The following is a 16147-nucleotide window of genomic DNA, read 5'->3' on the forward strand; positions in this document are numbered from 1 at the left end:
TTTGACGGCTGAGGCTTCCCTCCAGCAGAAAACTAGGCGCCGGCAGGCCGCCCTTTTTGGGCAGTCTGTACCCCACCATACTTACTGAACCTGGGACAGTAAATCGTTCCTTACATCAAAATTTGATATCTTTAATATCATCTTGGAATTCCAAGAAATGCATTCCCCTGCATGCTTTCCCCTGTGTTTGATACAGCTTTTATGCTCACAGATTCTGGTTTTAATTTTTCTGGTGGTCATACCAACATACACTAAACTACATGGGCATTGTATAACATAAATTACCCCACTTGAATAACAGGTAAAGAATTTTTTTAGATGGTACTCTTTCTGGTTAACTGGGTTCTTAAATGATGTCAGTTTGCAGCAAATTGCTGCACACAGTTCAATTTCCACAAGGGAATTGTTGCATGGTCTTGCTGGTTCCTCTTATTAAATTGATTGATCCCAATGGCTGTTTTATCATACTATGTACCAACAAATCTCTCAGGTTTGTTGCTGTTTTGGTGGTAATAATGGATACTTTCCTACATCTCAGGATATCTTTCGAAAGAAACCAATATTTCATTATGATCTTCCTGACTTGAGTTATTTGACTCTCATGGGTTAGTGCAATTATGATTCTATCACCACAACAAATCTTATTTTTGTTTCTCAAAAGGACACTCCTATTTGTATTAGCAGCTTTATACGTTGCTTGTTTTATAACTTTAAGAGGATATACTCTATGCAAAAGATCTGATTTTAACTTATAAGCCTGTTTTTAAAAAAGAAGGTAAAGAACTTCAATTACATCTGATTCTCAAGATATGAGAGTAAGGGAGGTTTCTTTTAAGACTAATGGAATGATAGCTGTCATAAGAAAGAAGAGAATGTATCTGTAGGTTTACTAGAAGATTAGTGAATAAAAGTTCACATTCCTTGATGATAGTTATCTCTAGGAAATATATTTCCCTAGGATCAAAGGTCATATCAAATTTAATGCTAGTATGAATAGAGTTAAGATATCTACTGGTTTTTAATAATTCATTATCACTATCATTCCATGTTAAAAAAATGTCATCCAAAAATCCTTTGAAACTAGTGATATGTCCCCTGTATGGATTGTGTGGATGTAAAATATATTTTTCAAACCAGTCCATATAGATGTTAGCCAGTTCAGGGACAAATTTCCATCCCATAGCTGTAAGATATATTTTTTTTCTGTCTAATCTTTCTTACATTATTTTAATGGCTTCATCCTGTGCTATGTTGGTATATAGGAATTTAACATCTAAAGTTACCAGTATGCTGAAAGATGTATCCAACCTTGTATTGTCAACAAAATTAAAAAAAATCCCTAGTAATAGTGGAATAATCACCATATGACAGCGGAATCACATTTTCCTACTAGAAATATTGCTGATTGCGTTTTGGCGAAATAAAGTATTCTGAGAATTTGTGAAGCCTATGTTAGATATATGTATGTTTGCAGTTAAAAATGATGTGTGACAACAACATAACTATATATGAATGGAAGTTTCTGTTTTTGTTGTGTTGTGAGGGAATACCTCAGACCATTCAACAGCTATTAGTCCAACATCTAGAAAAGTAACATGTATCTTCAGCAACAATAAACCTGTGAGAACCAGGTAGTTAAGGAGAACTGTATAGTGGGATAGAGTCAGGGCTGTTATGCCATGATTCAGATTATATCAAGAGCATCTGATTAGCCATAGCTGAAGGCAGAGTTTCTAATGGAACTTTGGTTTGACCTAGCATGATCATTCTTCTGATCTAATATGCTAACGTTTGCATCTGTAAATATTGTTTCTTTGCCACTGGAACAGACAACAGCTATTACTGGTTCTAAATCTCTGAAAGCTTTTGACCAAAGAGTGTATGAAATTGCAAGTATTATCCAGCTTAGAGGCATAATGCACTATGGTATTTTCTTTTTAGCTTGCTATTTTTCCTGAGTTATTCCTTTCCACTGTTGCATTCTACTTTTTTTAAAAAAAAAGTAAAAACAAACTTTCATCTTCTAAAAAGAATTCTCCCTGTTCCTAATTCTATGTGGGTTCCTCCTCTATGCACCTTTTGGCATCTCTGTCTGAACTAACTGTTGATGAGTCTCCAAAAGGCTCTGAATGTTTCTGCTGGTATAATGGACAAAAACAAGCCCTGTTGTGATGCATTAACATCACCCCAAGCAGGCAGGAGTGAATAAAAAATAAATAGGTTCCTTGGCTCTGGGGATGCATGTGTAGCTGAAAACTACAAGGCAGCAGGAGAAAGTGGAAGGAGGAAATGCATTTAATTTTTCTTCTTTCAAGTTTCAGAATGATGAAAAATAACCATATTTTGTGAGAAGAATAAGTATTCTCCAGTCCACAGGCAACCTTTTTGTATATAGGGCCAAATGTAAAATATCTTTTCAGTACAAATCTATATGGGTCTGTTCAGAAGTGACTCTCATTGAGTTTATTGGGTACTGTGCCCAGATGCTGGAGCATATTTTGTAGCCCTTATCAATAAAGAGGGGATTCAGATTTAAAACTTAGATTGCTATTGGTCTTTCGGATATAAATTGTATGTTTCCAAAAGTAAACTACATGCTGTTGTTCTGCTGGACCATTATATCAAGCAATCAACTGGTAATAATCCCTAATTTTCCAAAGGTAGTAAGTATTATAAAATCCTAAATATAATATTTCTAAGTAATTTCCAAATGCAGTACTGGTAATTTGGTGCAGAGTATAAAGTCTAGGGAAAGACTGGAGAAAACTACAGCTTTCTGTCCTTCCCAGACCACAACAGAACAGATAATAAGGTAAATGGATAGGACAGGCAGGAGGAATATATAAAACAGGAAATTAATATATTGAAACACACAGATTTCATTTCCTGTTGTTGTAGCTCTGTTTTATCACATATAGGTCTATTTTCAGGAACAAATTTATACTGTTACTGTAAGCAAACATTGTTAGTACAAATCCAATGTATCCAAGAAGGAAGAAGTTCTACAAAGGGTTTGTGTATTCTGTGGGAAAACATGCTGCTTGCCAAGAATCAACATTGTCTTCAGTTACAGTGCTGTCATTCCCAACAAGCATGGTATAATTGGAAAACTGAACTAAATCGATAAGATAGGCCTGTTACAGACAGCCAAAATAAAGCTGCTTCGAGTCACAGTGGAGGTATGGTGTTTCAATGATGCATGCGTCCTAAGAGTCCAGAAGTTGCGCCAAAGCCATGCTCCAGCCCTTCAGGACTGGAGTGTGGCTTTGGTGTGGCTTCTGGACTCCTAGGACGCATGCATCATTGAAACACCATACCTCCACTGTGACTCGAAGCAGCTTTATTTTGGCTGTCTGTATCAGGCCATAGTGTTCATAATTAGGCTGTATTGTTCAAGAGATCTTTATACACTGGAATCTGGGGACAGCTGTGAAGATGGCCAAGAGTCAATATGGGGATATTCCAGAATCTTTACGGTGGAAGACTAACAAGAATATCCATATTGACAATTGTTGGGAAAGATGACAGAGGCAATTTCAGAATAGTAGCATTACCTACTTCAAATAGGATAGGAAGCAATTAATGTTAGATTTTAAAACAGGAAGAAAAACCAAATATTAGAATAGCTTTACAGAAAAGCCAGCATGATACAGTGGTTTAAGCACAGGGTTATCACACCCGTGCTTACTGTGGCTAAAACACAGGTAAAACACTCCAGAATCATGAAGGTGTGATACCCAATCACACTTCTGAAGCACCACTGAAGTGTCCCCTCTCCTCTTCTATCAGCAAAGTGTTCATGTGCCGCCATTTCTTCATAATGTAAGTTCCCATTATTGAAGAAATGGCTGTTCCACGAACATTTTGCTGATGGGAGATAAGATGGGACGCTTCAGTGGTGCTTCAGAAGTGTGACTGGCTATCACACCTTTGCTCTTCTGGAGCATTTTACCAGCGTTTTAACCATGGTAAGCCTCCTATATGACTCTGAAGACCAGGGTTCAAATCCTGGCTCAGCCATGAAAACCCATTGGGTAATCTTGGGCAATTCACATTCTTTCAACCTCAGAGGATGGCTATGGCAAACCCCCTCTGAAGAAACTTGCCAAGAAAACCCCATGATAGGATCACCTTAGGGTTGCCATAAGTCAGAAATGAGTTATGGCACACAACAACAAGTAAAATCTACCTATGAAAACTACAGAATTCCTTCTTCTGTAAGATTGAAAGGCTGTCTGAATAGAAGTCATTTGAGGGCATCCTTCCTTGATGCAAGGACTGATGGCTGTAAAACAAATAATCATGGATTTTCCTCAGCTGCCCCACAGCGCAAGCCCTTTGACTTCAGTATTAACAAATCAGACATGAATCCTAAAGCAACTAACAGAATCCATATTCTTGTGCTGTTTTCCTGATTGCCAATTGGAACTTACGTTGGTACAAATGCACTTTTTTCTGATACCCTGTTAAGTAAAGAAAATACAGTGTGCCCTTGCCTTATGCAGGGGATCCGTTCCAGACCCCTCTGCCTAAGGCAAATCGTGTGTATGCTAGAGCCCCCTTGAAAATAATGGGGCTCATGCATGGCGCACGGCGTGGTGCACGCACCATGGGCACATGTGCCTTTATTCTTCCATCGTGTGGCTTTCAGCATAAGCTGAAAGCCATGTAAAAGGGGCCATGTATGACGCGGACAAACTGTATATGATTATCAGAGAAAACCTAGAGGGGTTTTTTTTGGCTGCACAGTTTTCTGCAAGTGTACATGCAAAAGTGTGTGAGGAAAGTTAGAAAGAACATGTGTGGAGAGAAGGCAGAATTTGGCCAGCGTAACAAAAGAGAGAGAGCTGGAGCCAGCCAATCAAATTGAAGGCTGGAGAGGATAACTAGGTCCATTGGTGACAGTTAGAGTCAGACAGGGACAGTTAGGGTTAGAGTCCAGAAGGGAGAGACATGGGACAAGTACATAACTCTGAAGGAGGGAGTTGCTATGGTGTAATATCCAGTGGGATATCATTAGCCTTGGTGGCTGGTAAAAAACTAAGTTTAGGAAAGTAACATAATATAAGGACTGTGTGGGTCCTGGGTAAAAGTAACTATTGTTCTCTGAAGAAAGTGTTGTGACGTAAACTGTAATAAAGTAGAACCAAGAAAGTAAGTCCTTGAAGTAACAAGTGTATAAAACATCTCAACAAGTGAAACATTGTTCAAACCATCTTTCAAATAAAGTTTTATTATTGTTCACACACAGGCTTGTCTGGGACTTGAATAAGTAACCCCGCTACTGATGTTTATAAATAGGGAACTGGTTTCACATATAAGTTGGTGTACACGAGAAATTAAAGTGACCCATCACACATAGGTGGCAGTGTCACAAATGAATAAGGAAAAGATTTTAAAAAGTACAGGTATCTGTCACAAATTGGTGGCAGTGGTGGGAGAACGAAACCCATTGTGCTGTCACAAGAGGAAAAGAGTTGGGTGACTGTGTGTGTCACTATCACAAATTGGTGGCAGTGGTAGGATAACAAAACCCATTGGGCTGCCATCTCAGAGAAATAGTGAGGTGAATGAGTTTCACCGTCACAACATAGAAGAAGAGCCAGAAAATTTCAAAGGCCTACTATGTACTCTGAAATTGTGGGGAAGTCAGAGTCCATAGTAACTTTTTTACTCTTTTGGAAATTTCTGTTAACCTTTTTTCCTTTTGCCAGTATTGCTTTTGTGAGTAAATTTGTCATGTAAATTTGTTTTTATTATTGTGTATTGTATGCACTTTGTTGTTACCCACCTCAATCCTGAAAGCGGAAGAGGCAGGATATAAATAAATATATATTATTATTATTTATTATGTAGCATTAGAGCAAATAGTTGCTCAGTGCCTTATAAAATTATCTTTTAGAACGAGTATGTTCTAGAGATAGATTCCAGTGACATTAGACAGATTTATGCCGTATATTACAGAATATAGTGTTAATGTAACACTATGCTTCGGGAGGAAACCCTTCATTATACTTATTTACTCCAGACAGCTTCTTCTCAGTATTGGCTTTCCTTCTTCAGAAAGGAGATATAATGAGGGTTTAGCTGAAAGATTTAAATACTGCTTGTGCTGTCTTGAATCCCACAATGGTTATTTCCCATTTTCAAGCTGTCATTAGAATCTCTGTCAAAAGTGCCTGTGTGAAGAATAATTTACACAAAAAATCTGAAAATCTTGGTGAAGGCAAAAAGGCTAGTTTAACTTTGTGTCCCATTAGCCACCATGTGGAATCTCTTATATGTTAACCTGTTGATAAACAGAAACATTACAACATACATTATAAACCTAGAGGTGCACAGTGCAGTGCACATTGTCCCTTCTGTCCACTAGACCCAGATGTTGCCAAACCATACCTGATATGTCTCAGATAGTTTGATCTGGACTTCACTTTTTCATCTAAATCACTGGAGGAAGGGGAGCTCTGCTGGTTGTAATTCTTATCCTCAACACAATCCAAGTTAGAAATATAGGCACACAAATGAAGGTTCAAAGGAATTGCTTTGAGTTTTAGACTTCCAAAGCAAGCTATCTTCAACAAAGGCCAAGTTTCTTTTTCTTTGTTATTTGCCAACCCTGTTGTTGTTGTTGTTGTTGTTCCTATGAGAACGTTTTGTGGCGGGACTGTTTCTCAGATTGTCAAATGTACCTGTAAACACAGTAAGAGAACCCTTACATGGCATGGAACAGTTAGATCTATAGATTAATGTAGATAGAACTGTAGATTATATAGTACCAATATAATACAAAAGCATCCATACATGTATAGATGTTCATATGTGATTATTTCTTTCTTATCTTTCTGTTTTTTAATTCATATGTGTACTGGTTTCCTTAAAAGGTTGTTTGACCATTCCATGGAAGGGTTTAAAAACTGGGAATTCATGACTACCCATTGTTGGGGTGAAAAAGCAGCTGGTGACTGGATTTTGGAAATTTATGATACTCCATCACAGCTGAGAAATGTCAAGACTCCAGGTATGAATTTTATTATTCTGTTGGTGATGTAATTTTAAGATTAAAGTGATAGAAAAGTCTTAGATAAACTAGATTTTTTTCATAATTTCTGCATTTCATTTAATCTGGGGTAATTTAAAAGTATAGATAAGATTGAATGGCCAGTTTTTATTTTCTTGTAGATTTAATTCTTATGTAGGTGTCTCAAGTTTTGTAGTTAGGCCACTGAGGTTTAAGAGGTTATGAATGTTGTTAGGATTCTCATTGAATCTTCCTACCTTTAGTTTAGTTTTGATGGGTTTAGGAAATACTGATTATTATTGTATTCTTCAGCCTCTCACAATGCATTTCTGCCATTGTCTTGGTAGACCATAGAGTATCCATAAGAAATATGAGCAGCAGATATAAACGGCAGTATCTGACATATGTTTACACTCTACCAATCCCAAAAGTGTTTTCAGTGATGTGTTGCTCTGATTAATAAATAGGATATCCCAATTGAAAGCTTCATGCAGTTAAAAAGCTTACAAAAGCCCTCTTCAGACATTATTAAAATGGTTCATCCCACCACAGAAGCAGGGTTGTGGCTCTATGTAACTCCAACGCAAATGCTCATGTGTAAAACTAAGAAACTTTTTTCCACTTCCAGTCTTAGAAATCTCATTAATTTAATATTTATTTTTACAGTTTAAAAGTTGCTTCTCAGCCTATGTACCCAGGCTGACTAATAGCAGCAAAACATACATTTATAGTCTATATCTAACAATCTTCAGCCCCAAATGAGAACAAGCTAGTGGTCACCGAATACAGGAATAATTTGTTTTTAAAAAACAGTGCTAGAACACAATCAAGAATATTGTTTCTTGTCTAGTGTGACACTAGGTCCACAGGATTTAACCTAATAAGAAATTTTTCCAGAGACTGCAATATATACCATATTTTCTGGCGTATAAGATGACCGGGCGTATAAGACAACCCCCTACTTTACAACATAAAATACAGAGTTTGGGATATACTTACCGTATAAGACTACCCCTCTCTTCCACAATAAGTCAGAAAGGAGCTGAAGGCACACAACAACAGCAGCAGCAGCAGCAGCAGCAGCGGTGTTGGCAGATGAGGAAGAAGGAGGAGGAGAAAAAAGGAGAAAGAAGAAAAGGAGGAGAAAGAAGAAGAAGAATAGGAAAAAGAGGATAAAAAGAAGAGGAAGAGGGAAAGAAGAAGCGGAGGAGGAAGAGGAAGAGGGGAGGAGGAGGAGAAGGAGGAGAAAGAGTAAGAGTAAGAGGGGAAGAAGAAGAGGAGGAGGAGGAGAAAAAGAAGAGGGGAAAAGGAGGAGGAGGAGGAGGAGAAAGAATAAGAGTAAGAGGAGAAGAAAAAGAAGAGGAGGAGAAGAAAGAATAAGAGTAAGAGGGGAAGAAAAAGAAGAAGGGGAGGAGAAGAAGAAGAAGAAGAAAAAGAAGAGGGGAAGAGGGGAAGAAGAGGTGGAGAAAGAGGAAGGGCCCAGCTAGCTGGCTGCCTTCTCCCGAGGCAGAGGAGCCGCAAGGCACGTCCTCCGCCTTGGGGAAGGCCTTGCCACCGCAGGCTCTCTTTAAGACCCAAGCAGCTGGCATGGCCTTCTCCCGAGGTGGAGGACGCAACGCATGAGCTGCCTCAGGAGAAAGCCTCTGCCTCGGAGAAGCCCTTGCCAGCCGGTTGGGTCCTAAAGAGAGCCCACAGTGGCAAGACCTTCTTCCAAGGCGGAGGACATGCCGCGAGGCTACTCTGCCTTCAGGAGAAGGCCTTGCCAGCCAGTTGGGCCCTAAAGAGAAGCCCGCAGCAGCAAGCCCTTCTCCCGAGGCGGAGGACGTGCCGCGTGGCTCCTCTGCCTTCAGGAGAAGGCCTTGCCAGCCGATTGGGCTCTAAAGAGAGCCCGCGGTGGCAAGGCCTTATCCCGAGGCGGAGGAGCCACGCAGCATGTCCTCTGCCTCGGGAGAAGGTCTTGCTGCCACGGCCTCTCCTTGGGGCCCAACCGGTTGGCAAGGCCTTCTCTGAGGCGGAGGATGCATTGTGCGAGCTGCCTCAGGAGAAGGCCTCTGCCTCAGGAGAAGGCCTTGCCAGCCGGTTGGGTCTTAAAGAGAGGCCACGGCGGCAAGGCCTTGTCCCGAGGTGGAGGAGCCACGCAGCACGTCCTCCACCTTGGGAGAAGGCCTTGCCACCGCGGCCTCTCTTTAGGACTCCACCAGCTGGCAAGGCCTTTTTTTCCAGCATATAAGACGACCCTCGACTTTGGGAAAGATTTTCCTGGGCTAAAATGTCATCTTATACACCAGAAAATACGGTACTAGGAGGATGGTAATATCAGAATATTATCTTAATAGTTAAAAAAGTATACCAGGTTTCAAAAAAAGAACTGCCTGTCTGATTATTCTGTTTTCTAATGCATACTATTCAACATTATTTAACCAGTTTAAAATTTTACAATAATATGCAAAACTCACAAAAAGTGATATATTTGTTCAGCCAGCCACATTGTACAACATACATGATGGAAGCTTTCAAAGCTCTACTAGCTTCTTCATCAGGAAAAGGTGTTACAAAATCAAACAGGAGAAAAACATATATAAAATGATGATGTTATTCACAGGCTTGCATTTTCTCATGTTGTTATTGATGTTGTTGTTGTTGTTGTTGTTGTTGTTATATCCCACCCTTCTACCAGAATTGGGACTCAGGGTGGCTTATAGTATTTTAAAAATCAGTACAATTTAAACGTACAAAATAGTACATAAAAATAGAATTAAATTCCTACAGAATTAAAGCAAATTACATGTTAAAATATCAAATACAGTTTTAAAAGATAAAAAAAGTTTATGTTTATGTTTAATTAATATCATCACAGATCAGTAGAATGTTATCAAGGAGACACCAAGGAACTTTCCCATTCTGTGGGTAAAGCAACAGATTAGGCCCTGCACTTAATCCTGGAACACAGAACAAGGTTACACATTCAGATTGTAGAAAATATTTGAAACAATAGCTATCTGCAGAAAAGCAAGAAATGAATTCAAGTATCTGGGGATGGGGCGGTGTGTTGTCTCATTAGCAGAAACGGATCATTTACCTCTGATTTCTGCCATTGTTGAAATTTTGACAAAAGGGCGAAACAGATAACCCCTTTCTGCCATCGTCTGGGTGGCTTCAACATTTTTATGAGTGATTTAGATGGAATCCTTATCAGGTTTGCAGATGACACAAACCTAGAAGGGGTGGCTAACATGTTGGAAGATAGGAACAGAATTCAAAAGGATCTAGGATCTAGATAAACTAGAAAACTGGACAAGAATTAATAAAATGAATTCAACAGAGACAAATACTAAATTCTACACATAGGCCACAAAAACCAAATACACACTTGCAGGATGCATCACTCAGCAGTACTATATGTAAAAAGGACCTTGAGGTTATTGTTGACCAAATGTTGAACGTGGTTCAGAGGTGTAATGCTGGAAAAAAGAATGTGAATGCTATTTTACCCTGCATTAATAGAAGCTTAGTTTCCAAGATGAGGGAAGTAATAATCCCACATTATTATTATTATTATTATTATTATTATTATTATTATTATCCAATAGAAGATAAAAATACATAATACAACCGTCAACAAGATTACCCAATCCTCCCAACCCTCTTCCCTCAACATAACAGTCAAAAACAAATTAAACAATTTAGATAGTTAAAAACAATTTTAAAAAGAGCAAGACAGCTTGGGGCAGACAGGATAGTCCATTCAATGAGAGGTCAGTCTGGGAAGGCCTGCTGGAAGAGATCCGTCTTGACCATCTTTTTAAAGGTGTCTAGAGAGGTAATATGATGGATCTCCTCTGGCATGTCTTTCCACATTTTTGGAGTGGCAGCTGAAAAGGTCCTCTGGGAAACCGCAGCCAGCCTGGACTTGTTTGGCTGCATTAAATTCTTCCCAGAATACCTGAGTATTGCAGAAATTGAGATAAGAGGTTATCAGCTTGTGTACAACCATTTCTAGGTTCCCTGGCTCCAGGTAAGGTTGCAGCTGGCGTATCAACCAAAGCTGATAGCAAGCCCTTCTGTCACATCTATCTGTGATGACAACTGGAGTAAGGAGTCCAGGAGCTACTATATTATGTGCTGGCCAGGCCTCATCTGGAGTACTGCATTCAGTACTGGGCGTATCTTTTTAAGAAGGGTGTAGGCAAGTTGGAGCAGGCTCAGAGAAGGACAACAAGGATGACAAGAGGTAGGGAGAACAAAGCTTCTGATAAAAGGTTGAAGGAACTGGGCATGTTCAGCTTGAGAGAAGTCTGGGGAGCGGGTTGACATGACTGCACTCTTTAACTACCCCAAGGTCTGTCACAAAAACAAAGGGGCAGGCCTGTTCTCAACTGCCCCAGAGAGTCATACCATGTCTACTGGTTTTAAGTTACAGGAGAGTAACTTTCAATTGAACATTAGAAAGAAATGATTGATAGTAAGAGCAGTTCAACAATGGAACCAATTACCTGGAGAGGTAGTAGGATCTTCTCAAAAAGAGGCTGGACAGCTACATACTGGAGATCTTGCAGGGATTGGACTTGATAGCCCATGAGGGTCCTTCCAACTCCAAGATTCTATGAAAGTAGTTAAAAGGGGAAATGATGAATATATTTAGTCTTCTTTTATATTGTTCATTGTTTACAATTATTTATTGCAGTGCCACATATCTTCTTTCTGTCTGGCTATAATACTGAAATTGCCATTGTAGATGTACCCACTTAGGAGTTGTATCCAACTGGGAGTTGGGAGAGGAGATTTAATTATTTCTGTTCACATGATAATGCCAATATTGGTCACAGCTATTCTAATTTTATAATAATTATAAATTATAATTCTAAAGCTGTCTTTTCTGTTTATAATTGAGATTTCAATAAAACCTTAAGATAATAAACAGAAAGAAAGTATCATTGTCTCTTTTTTTCCCCAATGTATCCCATCTAGGTAAATTAAAGGAGTGGTCCTTAGTACTTTATGGGACATCCATTCAGCCGTATTCTCCAAGAAATGATTTTCCAAAAGCTGAACGAGTACGTTTAAGCCCAATAGAAGATCCCACAGAAGATTATGGAGCTGACGATTATGCAGGTAACATTCAGCATTATATTTCAAAAATGTCCAACAATATATTTGTGTGAAACACTAGGAGGCCCTTTGGAACATGTCCCAATTCAGAAAACCTTGGATAATGTCTGAAGGCAGGCAATCGACCAAACCAGCTGCAGATCAACAGGAGTCTGCCTCAGGGACATTGAATTCCCCTTAATATTTCCATTTTTATTTTCTCAACTGCCAAGTCAAATGCATGATAGAGCCAAAGTAATTTCTAACCATTACTGAACAGTAAAAACTGAGGTTTTTATTTTATTTTGTCCCCCCGCCCCCCTTTCATTAAAGGTCCATGCAATGCAGAATGTAGTAAAGTAGGATGTGGTGGGCCAGGACCAGACCATTGCAATGACTGTCTCCACTACTACTACAAATCTAAAAACAACACACGGTAAGAAGACAATGTTTTATATTACTTATTATACACTCCAAATAACAATAATAAGCTTTGACTTATTTGGCAGCACAGTCCGAAGGCAGAATTCTTGTTCAGGAGACATTTACTAGGCATCTCCATTTTCAGTGTTGCAGTCTGTGTAATGCAACAAGGTTTATAATGGGCATTAGTAGTGGATATAATTGCATATTATATGAAAATTCATTATCCTTCAACTTCTATTTCATAAACACACTCACACACAATGGCTGGCATCCTCTGAATGCCACACAAAGGTGTAAGTCCTTCTTACACCTGCATATGTCATGTTTTAGTTGTTGCAGAGCTTAGAATGCTCTTCCACCTTTCACAATGACCCAAGCCCACCCCCTCCAGACTTATAATTCAGCAGCTGCACACATACACCCTATTTCATATGGGGGATCATAGAAGTGTTTGGCAATGCCCCTGCAGCTATATATGAAGTGGTTTCATCATCTGCTGAGACCTCTGAAGAACCCAATGGACCATAGCAGATGATGTAACCATTTCACATCTATTGGTGGGCACATAGTCAAATGCTTCCCCTGACTCTCCACCAGCCACAGAATTGCTGGAGGAGCTGCAGACTCTTGATAGTAAATCCAGAGGTGATGAATGACCAACTGTAGTGTAATTCTGCATGTGGAATTGCTACCTTACACTGTTCTATACTGAAGTCTGACTCACAACTGCACATTTCATATCACATATAGAGTTGGATTAACAAATTGACCGGCAATAGTCAAACATTCCTACCCCCCTCATTTCTCTAACTTCATGATCATTTTTATTTTGCAGAGTTTGTGGTTATAATGGAAGTGATTGCATATAATATTTCATTACCTTGTTAGTTGGGTTGAAACAGTGGCACACTCTTGAAAAGGAAGCTCTGAAAAATTTACCACTTAGTAGTGCAGTGTTGCAGGGATTCTCCAAGAGCAGTAGCCAAGAGCTCTATGCTCTGAGTGGAGTATACTGTCTTTTTAACTGAGAAGGGAGCAGTGGTTTTCCCCCATGGGAATTCTGGGGGAGATCCCACATCCAAGTTGTACACTGTGAATGCTGCAGATTGCTTCTTGCAAAGTACTTAGACATAGATGACAAATTATCTGAGCTAAGCAGCTCCATCCTACCATTTAACATACTAGTGGGTTGTCACTATATTGAGGCAGCCACACAGTACTAGCCACTGTTTTCTACATATTATTAGCAATATTATTAGCTGGATTTTAAAACTCCCAGCTTGTTTCAGAATCTTGGGGATTCTGTGAGATTAGAGCTGGGAGAGAAACTAAGACAGGAAATGGTAAGACCCTGTTTCTTGAGTGATAGTTTGTTTTTAAAGCCCTCTCTGTGTTCTATCATTCTGGATCATCTTCAGCCAATTTCCAATATCCACTTCTTGCACAGCCACATGCACACACAGCCATTGGGGTAAATGAGTCAAATGATCAAATCTGTGGGTGGCAAGTTTACGGATGGCAAGAGCCGACTCTACTTTGTAAACAGAATATTTGAAGGACAGCCTTCTCTTACAAAAGCCTGACAAGTCATTCAGTCTTTCAGAGATCCTTAGAAAGAAGGTTCGTCTTTCACATCTTTGCCTCCTTCCTGCCAAGGTCAGACACATTTGTCAGGCCCATAAAAGCAGGTTTTCTTAGGGGCTGTGCCAAAGCTGTGGAACTTTCCCTTCACCACTTCATGATGCCCTTCAGGCAAAGTCTTATTTTATTTAAACAATCAGATTGATGGGACATGTATTTATCTTGTCAAGCTGACTTGATTTAATGTAAAAAACCAAAACAAAGCCAGGGTTTATATTAGTATGTTTTAATGTGACCTCCCTTGGTGCCTTGTATACATTGTATATGGTTTTTCTTTTCACTTTTATCATTATAAGACATATTCTGAAAATTTTATTGTTGTTTCTGTTGTGCTATATAAAGGTAGGATATACATTGAAATAAATATAGAAAATAAGTATGGGTTATTGTATTAATGGGGTCACATTTTTTTCTGAAACCTGACAGTAAAAACCATTGTACAGTCATATATATATTGCACTCCCTGGTGGAGGATAAGAAATCTATATCCAAGCATAATGTAGATATAAAGCATAAGGATTTGGTTTGTACCATCCTTGGTTATAGCCTATACATTCATAAATAAGACTTCTTCTTGCTTGGAAAACAACTGTTCTAGACGATTTTTTTTCTACCAAATTTATTGATAACCTGGGTTGTCTTTTATTATCTTGTACAATGTAGAATTTGTGTTCCCAACTGTCCACCTGGTCACTACAGCGCAGACAAGAAACGTTGCAAAAAATGCTCACCCAACTGTGAAACTTGTTTTGGAAGTCACAGTGATCAATGTAATACTTGTAAACCAGGTTACTATATCAATGAAGAGTCTAGGAGTTGTATTACCAGCTGCCCAGATGGCTTCTACCTGGATAATAGTAAGTTTTTTCACATTAATTATTTGTTAGAAAAGTTTGTTAGCAACAGCGTTCTGTGCAGTCATGCTGGCCACATAATCCCACAATCGTCTTTGACTGCGCTGGCTCTTCAGCTTAGTAATGGAGATGAGCACCACTCCTTACATTCAGACATGTCTTGACAACCTTTTCAAAGGGGAACCTTTGCCTTTACCTTTAAGATACTGGAAACAACTGAAAATGTCTGTACTGATATTCTGTATTGTAAGATGATGTTATTTATTGAACAGTTTATATTCTGCATTTTTATTTCACCTTGAAAATCAAATAGTTTATATCAGATTTTTAAAAATTCAAAAGAAAAAGCAAATAAGAACAGCAGTTAAAAGAAAACAATTACAATCAAAGGAGAGATGGGTATAACAAATTCAACCATCTCTTAATCGTAAAACAATAAAATGAAACAAATGGGCCTTTATTTTTTGACAAACTTATATGTGAATCTGTTATGAGACAGACCTAGCAGGAAGATCCACAGTCTAGGCACAGCAACTAAGAACATCCTCTCACACTCTAGATAACCTTTCACTTTATACTTGGGAAACAAGCTATTAGCTAATCTATTTTCTGTGTAGTGTAGTGAAGTTACTCAGCAGAGGGGGAGGAAAAATAGTCAGCTTTTTACACCAGTCCAGCCCCATATGAATTTTAATTAGCTCATAATAAACCTGTTCTGTTTCAAGATGTCCTATCTCCAAAACTGTATTCCAGCAACAATGATGAAGGTAAGTTGGTGAAGATGCCTTTTTTGGCTCTGCAACTTCAGTACATGCAAAATTTTTGCAAGCAGAGTGCTGGAAAATTCCTGGTAGCTCTGAATGGCAGGAGGAGACAATGAACATTAGTAATTCCTGGCTGCTGCAGGTTGCAAATACTCTGGGAATAATCATATAGGCCCGATTTATACGGGCCTTTGCGGCACTCCCATCATGTGCTAGGGGTTGGCCGAGGATGCACTGTCCATATTGGCCTCACCCCTAGCATGGGACGGGGGCATCAAAATGGTGGTGCCCTGTACACATGGGCACCGCCATTTTGACATAATGGGTGCTTAGCATCTGCACATCCAGCGCCTTTG

General features: G+C 39.1%; 1 protein-coding gene across 1 annotated transcript in view; it reads left to right on the forward strand.

Moving 5' to 3' along the window:
* LOC149286005 (proprotein convertase subtilisin/kexin type 5-like) overlaps positions 1-16147 on the forward strand; it is a 352398-nt gene that overhangs the window by 234646 nt on the left and 101605 nt on the right. Inside the window, exons 13-16 of the mRNA XM_089494526.1 lie at positions 6882-7018; positions 11987-12130; positions 12440-12542; positions 14837-15030. Of these exons, the coding sequence (XP_089350652.1) occupies positions 6882-7018; positions 11987-12130; positions 12440-12542; positions 14837-15030 (578 nt within the window). The remainder of the gene's footprint in view (positions 1-6881; positions 7019-11986; positions 12131-12439; positions 12543-14836; positions 15031-16147) is intronic.

The sequence above is a fragment of the Sceloporus occidentalis genome, unplaced genomic scaffold (genome assembly GCF_023333645.1).
Source record: "Sceloporus occidentalis isolate IW3139 unplaced genomic scaffold, rSceOcc1.0.p SCAF_73, whole genome shotgun sequence".
In the NCBI taxonomy this organism is placed as follows: Eukaryota; Metazoa; Chordata; class Lepidosauria; order Squamata; family Phrynosomatidae; genus Sceloporus; species Sceloporus occidentalis.